Source organism: Stegostoma tigrinum, chromosome 13 (genome assembly GCF_030684315.1).
Source record: "Stegostoma tigrinum isolate sSteTig4 chromosome 13, sSteTig4.hap1, whole genome shotgun sequence".
NCBI classification, from domain to species: domain Eukaryota; kingdom Metazoa; phylum Chordata; class Chondrichthyes; order Orectolobiformes; family Stegostomatidae; genus Stegostoma; species Stegostoma tigrinum.
The window spans coordinates 70,736,122-70,750,098 of NC_081366.1; the positions used below are offsets into that span (position 1 = coordinate 70,736,122).

At 40.4% G+C, this 13,977-nt stretch overlaps 1 protein-coding gene across 1 annotated transcript in view; it reads left to right on the top strand.

Annotated features, from left to right (window-relative positions):
* The window catches only part of ublcp1 (ubiquitin-like domain containing CTD phosphatase 1), a 56,227-nt gene that overhangs the window by 36,087 nt on the left and 6,163 nt on the right, over positions 1-13,977 (top strand). The window contains exons 6-9 of the mRNA XM_048543773.2: positions 106-204; positions 1,396-1,433; positions 10,530-10,628; positions 13,030-13,146. Of these exons, the coding sequence (XP_048399730.1) occupies positions 106-204; positions 1,396-1,433; positions 10,530-10,628; positions 13,030-13,146 (353 nt within the window). The remainder of the gene's footprint in view (positions 1-105; positions 205-1,395; positions 1,434-10,529; positions 10,629-13,029; positions 13,147-13,977) is intronic.

The window sequence follows — 13,977 nt, forward strand, 5'->3', positions numbered from 1 at the left end:
AGTACTTGGTGTCCTGACATGATGAAAGATGTTATATAAATACAAGTCCTTCCTTAAATCCTAGTGTATGATGCAGCCTGCTGATTTTGTTACCTCTAATTTAAGATCACAGATCCTGTGCTGAGAGCGGACTTGAGCTAATGAGGCCGTACCTTCATGAGTTCCTCACTTCTGCGTACGAAGATTATGACATTGTTATATGGTGTAAGTAATGAGTAGATTGATCATTTCCTTTTCAAATAGATCTGCTCTGCAGAAGAAGCAGAAGAAAAAAATAACCAGTAGAGAGCATATTCTCTGCCAAAATATATTTGACCCCATTTCACCAAAAGCTGTACTTTGGGTCTGTTCTCATTGGAGAGAAGAAGGCTAAGACGGGATTTAATAGAGACATTCAAGATGATCAGAGGATTAGATTGGGTGCACAGTGAAAGCCTTTTTCTGAGGATGATGATGTCCGCTTGTACGAGGGGGCATAGCTTACTAATTGAGGGATGAAAGATTTAAGACAGATGTCAGAGGCAGGTTCTTTACTCGGAGAGTTAAACATTCCTTGGATAAGCATATGGATGATGGGATAGTGTAGGGAGATGGGCTTAGATTAGTTCACAGGCCGGCGCAACATCGAGGGCCGAAGGGTCTGTTCTGCGCTGTATTGTTCTGTGTTCACTGCACGCCTGAAGAATATTCAGATGAAATGCCAGTACCTTTGTCAATCCCACGCACATTCACCTAAAGGAAGCTGAAGAAATTGATTACTTCTCTTAAGTATTATGCATTCCCAAATATTAAGCCGTATGTTTTGGCTTTTTCCTTTCTGAACAATTTGTTTCACATTTTTAAGGCATCGTAGCAAACTATCGAAGTAGTTATTACTTTTGGCATTTAAAAGTAGTTCACTTCTTTAAATAAAGCCTGATTTCAGTAATAATTTGAAGCAGTTTTGTAATTTAGATCTAGACAGATCTAGCAGATATTGCCACTTCTGAGTGTCAGAAAATATGGCATTAACATTGTTGTCCTGAGAAAGTGGGAGCATGCTTTCTTTTTTATCCAAGGTAATGCTGATCCCACATTGAGGTTACTATGGTGTTGAAACCCACAGCAAATCCCATCAATTTCTATGGTATCATGTGCAGTGTGATTTGCTTGTTGGAATTCCAAAAAATAGTTTGAACTGATGAGAAAGTTGCTTTCTGAGCAAAGGAAATCATTCGTTGGAACAATCACTCACGTGTTATTGAAAAATGTTTCATAATAAATTTCATAGAATTTTCTGGTAGTTATTTTAATGTTGAAAAGTCAGTGACACAGCGGTTGTCATTCAGTCTGTTTCTGTTTGAGATTGCTATAAAATGTCAAGGCTTGCGTAATTTCTCTAAATTTCATCCACAGCTGCAACCAGCATGAAGTGGATTGAAGTGAAAATGAAAGTAAGTTCTGGCTCATTTTGTTCCTCTTCTCAGTATGGTTAAAGGCAATGCTTTTATTTTTGCTTTGTTTTGTATCCAGTGAAAGTATAAAGCACACCTTGTGTAGATATAGTACAAGCTGGTGTCAATGGTAGATCTCTTTGTTGTGCAGAAAGCGTTGCTTCTGCCCTGTTTTGTTTCTCTGTTTCATTCAATTTTTCCAAGAAGACCTGAGGCATCACTTGTTCCTTTCAAGCACTCGATCCTGAGACAGGTGATGTTGAAAATGATATCCTGGTATAGGGACTTGCAAAAGTTTATTGGGAGAGGCTATTTGCAGGTAAAGGGATGGTTGGGAGGTGGGAGACCTTTTAAGCATGAGATATTTAGAGTTCAGAGACAGTATGTTCTTATTGGTGTGAAGGGAAAGGCTGATAGGTGTAGGACATGTTTGATGACTAGAGAAATTGAGGCTCTGGTCAAGAAAAGGAGGAGGCATTTATTAGGTATAGGCAACTGGGATTGAGTGTGTCCCTAGAAGGGCAGTAGGAGTATACTTGCCAACAAAATCAGGAGTTTAAAAAGGGGGCATGACATAGCTTTGGCAAATAGAGTTGAGGAGATTACCAAGAGATTCTATAAATACATGAAGGACAAAAGAGAAACTAGGGACAGAATAGAGCCCCTTTAAAGATCAATGTGGCCATCTGTGTTTGAAACTACAGGAGATGGGTGATAGTCAATGGATGTTATCTACCTGGACCTCAAGAAGGCCTTTGACAATGTGCTGCACAAGAGGCTGCTGAGTAAGTTAAGGGACCATGATCTTAGAGGCAAGGTGCTAGCATAGATAGAAGACTGGTTGTCTGGTAGAAAGCAGAGAGTGGGAATAAAAGCGTCTTCTTCAGGAGGGCAGTCAGTGACAAGTGGCTTTCCGCAAGGACCGGTGTTGGGACCACACTTTTTCACTTTATACATTAATGATCTAGATGAACGAACTGTGGACATTCTGGCTAAGTTTGCAGACAATACAAAGATAGGTGGAGGGACAGATAGTATTGTGGATATGGGGAGGCTGCAGAAGGATTTGGACAGGTTAGGAGAGTGGGCAAAGATGTGGCAGATGGAGTACAACGTGGGAAAGTGTGAGGTCATTCACTTTGGTAAGAAGAATAAAAGTATGGACTGTTTTCTAAATGGGGAGAAAATTTAGAAATGCAAAGAAACTTGGCAGTTCTGGTCAAGGATTCTCTCAAGGTAAACTTGCAGGTTGAGTCAGTAGCCAGGAAGGAAAATGCTATGTTGGCAATTATTTTGAGAGGACTGAAATATAAAAGCAGGGATGTAATCCTGAGGCTTTATAAAGCCCTGGTCAGGCCACATTTGGAGTATTGTGTGCAATTTTGAGCTGCATATCTCAGGATGGATGTCCTGGCCCTGGAGTGGGTTCAGAGGAGGTTCATGAGAATGGCCCCAGCAATGGAAAGCTTAACATATGAGGAAGGTTTAAGGACTCCGTGACTATACTCATTTTAGTTTAGAAGGCTGAGGGACGATCTAATTGAAACTTGCAGCACACTGAATGGCCTGGACAGAGCGGATGTTGGGAAGATGCTTCCATTGGTAGGAGAGGCTAGGACCTGAAGGCACAAACTTAAAGTAAAGGGAAGACCTTTTAGAATGGAGATAAGGAGAAACTTCTTCAGCCCGAGAGTGGTGAATCTATGGAATTCACTGCCACAGAAGCCTGCGGAGGCCAGGTCATTGAGTATGTTTAAGACTGGGGGGGGATAGGTTCTTGATTATCGAGGGTATCAAGGGTTACGGGGAGAAAGCGGGAGAATGGGGTTGAGGAATTTATCAGCCATGATTGAATGGCAGAGCAGACTCAATAGGCCAAATGACCTAATTTTGCTCCTATGTCTGATGGCCTTATGATACTAAATTAATGCTTTTGCATTGGTATTTTAAATAGTGATGTCTTGAAACGAGTTCATGTTACAGAAGAGGAAGAGCTGAATGTCTTATAATGCATAAAGATAGATAATTCCCTGGGAGCTGGCCAGCTGTTTCTCAGAACTCTGTGGGAAGCGAGGGAAGAAGTGACGAAGAAGATTGATGAAATAGATGTTGTCTAGATGAACTTCAGTAAAGCGTTTCACAAGATTCTGCATGGTAGACTGCTTTGTATGGTTAGATCACAAGGATTCTAGGAGTAGCTAGCCAGTTGGATGCAACATTGATTTGAAGGTAGAAGACAGAGAGGATGGTGGTGGAGGGTTGTTTTTCAGCCCAGAGGCCTGTGACCTGCAGTGTGCCACAAGGATCAGTGCTGGGTCAAGAGGCTTGGAATATAAAAGCAGCGATGTGCTTCTGAGGCTTTATAAAGCTCTGGTTAGGTCCCATTTAGAATACTGTGTCCAATTTTGGGCCCCACACCTCAGGAAGGACATACTAGCCCTGGAGCGTGTCCAGCGGAGATTCACACGGATGATCCCTGGAATGGTAGGTTTAACGTATGATGAATGGCTAAGGATCCTGGGATTGTATTCATTAGAGTTTAGAAGGTTGAGGGGAGATCTAATAGAAACTTACAAGATAATGTATGGCTTAGAAGGGGTGGACGCTAGGATGTTGTTTCCGTTAGGCGGGGAGACTAGGACCCGTAGGCACAGCCTTAAAATTAGAGGGGGTAAATTTTAAAACTGAAATGAGATGACATTTCTTCAGCCAGTGTGGCGGGCTTGTGGAATTCATTGCCACGGAGTGCAGTGGAGGCCGGGACGTTGGATGCCTTCAAGGCAGAGATCGGCAAATTCTTTATCTCAGAAGGAATCAAGGGCTATGGGGAGAGTGTGGGGGAAGTGGAGTTGAAATACCCATCAGCCATGATTTAAATGGCGGAGTGGACTTGATGGGCCGAATGGCCTTACTTCCACTCCTATGTCTTATGGGTTCAACTGCTTTATGTCATTTATATAAATGATTTGGATATGAATATAGGAGGTACAGTTTGTAAGTTTGCAGATGACACCAAACTAAGTGGAGTAGTGAACAGCAAAGGAGACCGTCTCCTAGTGTAATGGGACCTCGTTCAGATGGGCCTATGTCCCAAGGAGTGGCAGATGGATCTTAACTTAGATAAATGTGAGGTGTCCTTGACAGTGGAGTTGCAGGTGCATAGGATGGTGAAGAAGACATTTGGCATGCTTGCCTTCATTGGTCATAATGCAGAGTATAAGAGTTAGGACGTCAGGACATTGGTGAGGCCCCTTTTAGATACTGAATACAGTTCTGGTTGCCTTTCCCCAGTAAGGATATTGTTAAACTTGAGAAGTTGCAGAAAAGATTTACAAGTGTGTTACTGGAACTGAAGGGTTTGAGCTGTAGGGAGAGGCTGAATAGGCTGGGGCTTTTTTCCCCTGGATTGTTGCACATTGAGGGCTGACCTTACAGACTTTTATAAAATCATGAGGGCACGGATAGGGTGAATAACCAATATCTTTTTCCTGGGGTGGGGCGTCCAAGAGTAGAGGGCATAGGTGTTTGAGTTGAGAGGAGGAAAATTTTAAAAAGGACCTGCGGGGAAAGTTTTTCACACAGAATGTGGCGCGTGTATGGAATGAACTGCTAGAGAAAGTGTTGGGGGCGGCTACAATTACAACATTTAAAAGGCATCTGGTTGGGTATATAAATAGGAAGCATAAGAGGGATAGGGGCCAAATGTTGCAAATGGGAGTGTCAGATTGGGATGTCTGGTCAGCACAGGTGAATTAGACCGAAGGGTCTGTTTCCACGCTGTATGACTGTATGCTGTGACACTGATTCACTTACTGTATGGAATCGTTGTAGAAACTCTTGGTGTTAAAAATGAAGATAGGTCCCTTTAAAAGTAAGCCAGTCAGTATTTTCTAATCTGTCTGTTCAGATATGTTACTGCGCACTTTGGGAGCAGGTGGAACTTGAACCTGGGCCTCCTGGCTGTAAGGTAGGGACACTACCACAAAACCATAAGACCCCTCTGGTAAACCAGAAAAGCTCCAGAGTTTATTGAGTTGATAGTTATTTGACTTCATATTGGGACGCTTGTGACACAGTGGCTATGTTTGTACCACTGCACCAGGAAATTCAGGGTTTGAGTCCCATTTGCTTGAGACTCTAAACAGATTGATTAGTAAATATCTAATTTCTAAATAGATCAGGTGAAAATGACTTACCAATTAGAGCAGAAGAAGACCACCTTAAGGAAACTTGAAGAGTACAGCGATGTTACAACCAAGTGAGAAGAAAACTTGTAAATGTATCAGTTAACCACAGTGAATATTTTAAATTTTTTTAGTATGCATCTATGTCACACGACACCAGGTTCTAGTCCGAGCTTTGAAATCGCAAGCTTTCGGAGTCTTAGTTCTCCTGCAGACATTAGTGAGAGAGCTGGTAATATCAGACACAGAATTTAGAAGTGAAAGATCAAAGGGTCACTCTATACTCACTATGTGGGAGAACTTACTTGCAGAGGTGTTGACCTGGATCAGCTCCCTGATACATCCCATGAGCAACTGATGCAGTTGTACCCTGCTTGTCAGTGAAGGTGTATGAAACAGAGATCTGCGCCGTAAACACAGTTCCTCCTGAAAAGGCTGAGCAAGGAAGCTCCACTAATAGACACACAGACGTTGTTGAGACACAAATTTCAGCTGTGCTTATCCTGCCAGAAATGGTTGGCAGCATAGTGGGTGTGTGCAATGGCAAAACCTTCCACCAGGTTGAATTCAAGCCTGAAATGATTGATCATTATCTTGAAGAGTTCTTCATCATCTATAACCCTGTCCGGTACAGCATGCCTAGTATCGATGTCACTCACTTCTCCAGACACATCCTTCAGAAGAAGTTATGAGAACTCGCATAAGAGCACTTTACGTGAATGCATTCAAAACAAGGTAAATGAGTTGTTGGCACAGATCATCGTGATATGATTTAGTGGCCATTACAGAGACATGGTTGCAGGGTGTTCTTAATCGGGGGTTAAATATCCAGGAGTATCAGATTATTCAAGAAGGCACACTAACAAGAAGGAAAGGGAGGTGGTGTAGCTCTGATATGTAAGGATGACATCAGCCGGCAGTGTGAACTGATACAGGTTCTATGGAGAAAAAGGTTGAATCGGTGTGGGTGGAAATTAGTAAAGGAAAGAAGTCATTGGTATGTGTAATCTATAGGCCACCAAGTAATAACATTTCTGTTGGGGTGGGCAATAAACAAAGAAGTAACTGATGTGTGTAAAAATGGTATAACAGTTATCATGGGGAATTTTAATCTACATATCTGTTGGTCAATGCAGCCTTGAGGCAGAGTTCATAGAATAATTTCCTTGAACAGTATGTAGTGAAACCCACGAGGAAGCCAGCTATCCTAGACATTGACCTGTGTATTGAGCCAAGAATGATCATAGTTAAGGATCCTCTTGGAAGCAGTGATCACATTATGGTTGAATTTAAAATACAGATGGAGGGTGAGAAGGTAAAATCCAATAATAGGATCCTGTGCCTAAACAAAGGAGACTACAATGGGATGAGGAAGGAGTTGGCTAAGGTAGACTGGAAGTGAAGATGTTATGGTAGGACAATTGAGAAAGGACTCTCAAAGTGATTTTTCATGGTGCTTAGCAAAGGTCTATACCAGCGAAAAGGAAGGACTGTAGGTAAAGAGAAAATCAGCCATGGATAACTATGGAAATAAAGGAGGATGTCAAATTGAAAGCAAATGCCTACCAAGTGGAAAAGATGAATGGGAAACTAGGGGATTAGGGAACCTTTAAAGGTTAATAGCCGCAAGGAAAGCTTTCAAGAAAGATAAGATGTATTATGAGAGTAAACTAGCTCAGAAACTAAAAAGATTGCAAAGGTTTTTACAAATATGTGATGAAAAAGAGTAGCTACGGTAAGCATTGATCCTTTAGAGGATGAGAAGGGTATTTAATGATGGGAAATGAGGAAATGGCCAAGGCGTTGAACAGATATTTTATGTCAGTTTTCATTGTGAAAGACGAGTAACAACGTGCCGGTAATTAATGACAAGGACGCTATGGTAGGTGAGGGCCAAGAAATGATCATTATCACTGAAGAGGTACTGTTGGGCAAGCTAATTGGGCTATAGGTAGATACGTTTCCTGGCCTTGATGGAATGCATCCAAAGGGTACTGAAAGAGATAAATGGGGAAATAGCAAATAAAGTAGTAGTTTACGAAATGTAGCAATTTACCAAAATTTGGCGCACTCTGGGCAGGTTCCTGCAACTTGGAAAACAGTAAATGTGATGGCACTGTTTTAAAAAAAGGAGGTAGATAAAAGGTGGGTAACCATAGGCCTGTTAGCTTAACTTCTGTACTGGGGAAAATGTTTGAATCTGTCATCAAGGAAGGAATAGTGAGACATCTGGATAAAAATTGTCATATTGGGCAGACGCAGCGTGGATTCATGAAAGACAGATCATGTTTAACGAATTTACTGGCATTCTTTGAAGACGTTACAAGTGTGATGGACAACAGGGAACTGGTTGATGTGGAGTATCTGCATTTCTAGATGGCATTTGGCAATGTGCCGCACAAAGGCTGCTGCGTAACATAAAGATGCATGTGGTGTATTAGCTTGGATAGAAGATTGGTTACCAACAGAAAGTAAAGAGTGGGGATGAAGGGCTTTTTTTTTGGTTAGAGATCAGTTGATTAGCAATGTGCTTTGGGCATCGGTATTGGGGCCACAGTTGTTTACGATTTACAATGATGTTTTAAAATTGTAGACCAAGTGCAGTCTGCCAAAGTTCACAGATGATACTAAAATGAATGGGAGAGCAAAGCATACATAGGACACTGCAGACTTTCAGAGGGATATAGATAGGTTGTGTGAGTGAGCAAGGGTCTGGCTGATGGAGGACAATGCTTGTAAATGTGAGGTTGTCTATTTTGGGAGGAACATGAGCAAATTGACTTATTTAAACAGTGAAAAATTGCAGCATGATGCTGTGCAGAGGGATCCAGGTGTCCTTATGCAAAAATCACAAAAGATTGGTGTGCAGGTGCAGCAGGTAATTAAAGCAAATGGAATATTGTCCTTCATTGCTAGCGGGTTGAAGTTTTAAAAATAGGGAGGTTATGCTGCAGCTTATAGGGTGCTGGTCAGGCCACATCAGGAGTACTGTGAACAGTTTTGGTCTCCTAACCTGAGGAAGGATGTACTGGCACTGGAGCGGTGCAAAAGAGATTCATTTAGTTGATTCCAGAGTTGAGGGGGTTAGCTTATGAGAAATGCCGTGAACTGCGACTATGCTCGTTGAATTTAGAAGAATGAGATGCGGGGGGGTCTTATAGAAAAATACACAATTATGAAGGGAATGCATAAGATGGAGGAGGTTGTTGCCACTGGCAGGTCAAACTAGAACTAGGGGTCTCGCCTCAAAATAAGGGGGAGCACATTTAGGACTAAGTTAAGGAGGAACTTCTTCACCCAAAGTATTGTGAATCTGTAGAATTCCCTGCCCAGTGAAATGATGCTACCATTGTTGAATGTTTTTGAGGCAAAGATAGATTTTTGACCAGTAAAAGAATTAAGGGTTATGGTGAATAGGCAGATAAGTGGAGCTGAGTCCACGAAAACGTCAGCCATGATCTTACTGAATGGTGGAGTAGGCTCAGCGAGTCACATGGCCTACTCCTGCTCCTGTTTGTTAAGTTCTTAGTTTTCATTTTGTTTCTTTCTCTTTGATCTGCCAAGCAACTCCCAAAATATGGTTTATCTGTATATACCCAAGTCTGGCTTAATTGTCTTACCACAATGAATAGTTGCAGGCAGCCTGTTCATGTTCAATATGCACAATGTCTCATACAAGTGTAAATTAAACTAGGGCATGAGAGTTGCTAATTTGCTTGACTAGTTCGTGTTTTTAGATAAAATGATAATTTCACTTCAAACAATTTTGTTTATCCCACCGTACTTTCCTGAATTTGCTGCAATGTGGTCAAGTGATCACTGCTGCCATGCTTCTTCCTTTTTAAAAACGCATTTTAGTTCATGATGGTCTTGGATATCAGTATCAGATGGTAGAAGTTGAAATTGTTCATTTGTATTTTATCATTGTCGTGACAACCAGGAAAGTACCAGCTACTTTGAAGTTTGCATTTTGCTAGTAAATGCTGAATAAGTTTAGGAAGAGCTTAAACATGCATTAAACCTGAATGACACAACACGGGAATTGAACTCAAGTGGTGTGATGGGATTAACACCATGAAGAGGTTATGACCGTTTCTGCTCCGGAAAATTGATGCAGAGGCCTGAACTAATAATTCAGGGCCGTATAGAGCCTGGTGCTGTGAAATGTTGACATGCTATGTTTGGAAGTTAGGCGGATTGAATAGTAAGTATGAGGATTGTGAACTTTAGTTGAGTACTTGAGCATGTAGGACAAAGTGCAGTGTTGTATTAAATAAAGTGCAAGCTATATGACATTAAAATCTTAATGTATTCTAGATATATAAACATGTACCTGGGATTGATTAAAATGAAAGTTCTGCCTCAAAACTAGGGTCACTGTTTTTCACTGTTATATAATCCAAATGTTACATAATTCTTTTTTTAGCTTTAGTACCAAGTTCCAAAGGACTATCACACTAATGTCAAAGTTAACATATATTGAAAGTCTCTTTGCCATTCTTTTGAGAATAGTGTATCTAACTTGTTGCTGTGAGAAAAAAATTAATAAATGGAAGTTATTCTTTTCATTTTTGAGGGGTACTTTTAAACAAAATTGATCAGCAGTTAGAATTAAATTTTATTTTTTACAGTAGAAAATTACACATTTGTCTTCATTTAAGATTATAGTCACTGTATCTTTCAGAATCTCAAGTTGTGAAGTGTTCCATATATCAAAGCACCTTACAATACAAATGGAAATATCTTTCTTCTGTAAAATAGGAAAATAATTGCAAGGTACTGGAATTTAGTAGGCATCCCGAGCGTGGTGCATTGGTACTCCAAAATTGAGTTTTTGCATTGTATTTTGTGTGATTTTTCCATTATTTTAATTTTCTCAGTTGAACTTTGTTTTTTCCTCTCATTCTTTCAGGAACTAGGAGTTACAACGCATGCTAACTATAAGATCACCTTCATGTTGGATAGTGCTGCTATGATTACGGTGCATACGCCTAAGAGAGGGGTGGTCGAGGTATGTGTGGAAGTAGCTTTTAACATAATCAGTGCTGCTTTTGTACCCCAGTGTAACTGCTGATAAGGAATTAGACCAGCCAGTTACAGAACCCAGAATGTAATTTCCATCCGCTTAACGACTTCATTTTGGAAAACGTTTGATTTTTGTTTTAATTGAGGTAATGGATTTTGGTGCTCAAGAATCTGATGCCTTTTGTTTCAGGCACCTCATCAGTATTATGCACAGTTAGGTCAGGTGTGAGATGTGTACTTTAGTCTACATTTAACTTCTGTGCAATGTTAATTGTTTATCTAATTAAATGCAAGTAGTTGCCAACTGTTGGGAATTTGCTAGTTCTCTGTTGTAAGGATTCTGTGACAGTGCCCCTATCTGTAGGAACAGGGTGAATATGCGGCAGACAAACAGAAGGCTGGAAGAACACAAAGTGCAAGGTAAAATAGGACAAAGTCAGCATGGCTTCATCAAGAGGACGTTATACCTGACAAATCTGTTGGAATTCTTTGAGGATATAATGAGCAGGTTAGACCAATGGATGTTATCTACCTAGATTTCAAGAAGGCCTTTGACAAGGTGCCACACAGGAGGCTGCTGAGCAAGATATGGGCACATGGTATTAGAGGCAGGGTGCTAGCATGGATAAAGGATTGAGTCTTACTTTACTAAACGGGTATAAGTCTAACTTACCCAACCTCCTTCATAAAATAAGATTAGTAAATCGCTGAATGGCCTCCAGTGCATTTAAATCATTCCTTAAAGTGCCAATACTATGCACGGTATTCCACAAAGAGTCTCACCAGTGCCCTGTAAAACTGAAGGAACACATACTTTATTTTTGTATTCAATTGTTGTCATGATAGACATTAACATTCTACAAGCTTTCCTAATTACTTGCTGTACCTGCATACTGACCTTTTGCAGTTCATCCAAAAAGATACCCAGATTCCTCTGCAATCTCCCACCATTAGATAATATGCTTCTTTTAAATTCTTCCTGCCAAAATGGACAATTTCACAGTTTCCCATGTTATACTCCGTCTTTGCCCAGTCACTTAATATCAATAACTTAACTATCCGTATCTTTTTGTAACCTCCTTATGTCTGCTTCACAACCTACTTTGTTTTGTCAGCAAATGTGGCCATCATACCTACCTTCCCTTCAACTAAGTTGTTTACTCAAATTGTAAGCATTTGAGGCCTAGCACTGATCCTGTGGCATACCTCTTGCTAACTTGAAAAAGACCAATTTTTCCCCTATACTGCATCTTTTAGGCAATCTTCTGGCAGTATACTGCCCTTTTTACTTTCTGTAATAAGTTTTGATGTGACACCTTATCAAATACTATCTGGAAGTCAAACAGTACATCACTGGTTTCTCCTTCACAGAACCAAGTTGACTCTGATTTGCCTTTAGTTTATCCAAATGCCCCGTTACAACTTTAGTGATGGCTTCTAACATTTTCCTTAGGCTAGGTGTTAAATTAGCTGGCCTGCACTTTCCTACTTCCTGTCTCTCTCCTGTTTTTGAATAAAAGATACATTCGCTATCTTCCAGAGTAACAGGACCATCTCCTTATGAAGGAATGTTTTGGAAAATTAAAAAACATCATCAGCTAGCTCATAAGTTGCTTTTAAGATCCAAACGTGAAGTCCGTCAGGACCTGGGAATTTGTCAGTGCAGTTCTAACAACTTACTCTGTACCGCTGCCATTGGCAATTGTGATTTTCAAAGTACTCTCCTCAATTCTATTCCCTGATTTGTCATTGCATCTGGGATGTTACTTGTATCCTTTATGGTGAGGACAAATGGAAAGTGCCGGTACTGAAATGGTAAGGACAATCCAAGTTATATGCAGAGAAAAATTCCTTGTACGTTTTTAAGCAAGTATTTTCTGGTTGAATAGAGCCTAAAATAAATCAAGAGTAAGAATCTTTTACACTGTTGAGGGGACAAAACAAAAAGAGTGAAGGATTTTACAGTTTACCTATCCCTACAATATTTCATAGGAAATGCTTTCTAAAACAAAGTGCTTTAGCACCCACTTTACATCATTTGTCGCACTTAGTTATACTTTGGGCACCAACTACTCTGCAGCTTCTCTGTGCGTCACTACTAATTGATGCTGAACTGTTAACCGTTTTATGCTGTGGGATTACAAACAGATGGCAAAACCTCCAGACGGAACCAGACTCGTTCCACTATTCCCCTTTTCTTAAGCTGGGCTGTTGTTCCATATGAATGCAATAGACCTGAAAAGTACTTTCTGCTGATATTTGGAGTCCCAAGTATAGTGGCTGAATCAATTAAGATTGCTTTCCCCCTGTTTTTCCTCCACAACCATTTAATCTCAAATATGGCTCCATCATTTTTGGATGATATTTCACCAAGGTTCTGTTCACAGGTTAAACCACTGGGTGTCATATGGGATAAATTTCCGGAATTCTACACCAGAAAGAATACAATAATGTTTGATGACATTGGTCGAAACTTTCTGATGAATCCACAAAATGGGCTAAAGGTAAAGGCTGTTCTTTCCTGCTCCAGCATAAGCTCTGGATTCAGTGTACTGTCTGTACAAATTTACATTTCTTGCAGGCACCATTAATGTTAGAATTAATAGTAATTAATATTATATTGAATTGATGCAACGGCCATTAATGTTACCCTACATCTACCTACATGTGAGTGTGTAGATTTAATACCAATGCTTTTTGAGCTTGAAACGATGAAAGCTTTTGTTTAACTTTGTAATTTGCAATGAATAAACATTGAATTATGATCAAATTCAATTAGTTCAAAGATTACTCATTTTGGCATATTGGTTGGAGTTTGTGTCACATGTTTGCTACATCACTGGACAATTTTATAATGGACAGGAAAGTCCTGCTGGCCTATTTAGCCTGCCTAAACAAGAGGTGTGCTAGCTATTCTCCACTTGTCACTCAACAAACCAGACTCACCCAATAATTGTCGCATCTGAATAGCCTGAGTTTCTGTGTCACTGTCTCCTCACAGGCTGCATTCTTATCCTAGGTAAGTTATTGTGTAGAAAGGGCAGGTGCTTCCCCACAGGGATTAAGGGGAGAATGGATCAGAGGCAGCTATTACACACTACTCCCAACCACCAGTTTCAGATTTGCAGTCTCTGCTTGCTTTCAATCTTATTTGCAGTGGTGCAGATAGAAAAATACTAGTTCCGTTAGTGTTTATACCATATCTTTAAAACTTTGTCAAAATTGCTAAGAGCCTGAACTAATTTTTTAGAATATGGGGGGAAAAAAACGTGCTGGAACTACCCAATAGGTCTGCCCACTTTAATGAAGGAAGAAACAGTCAAGATCCCAAGTCA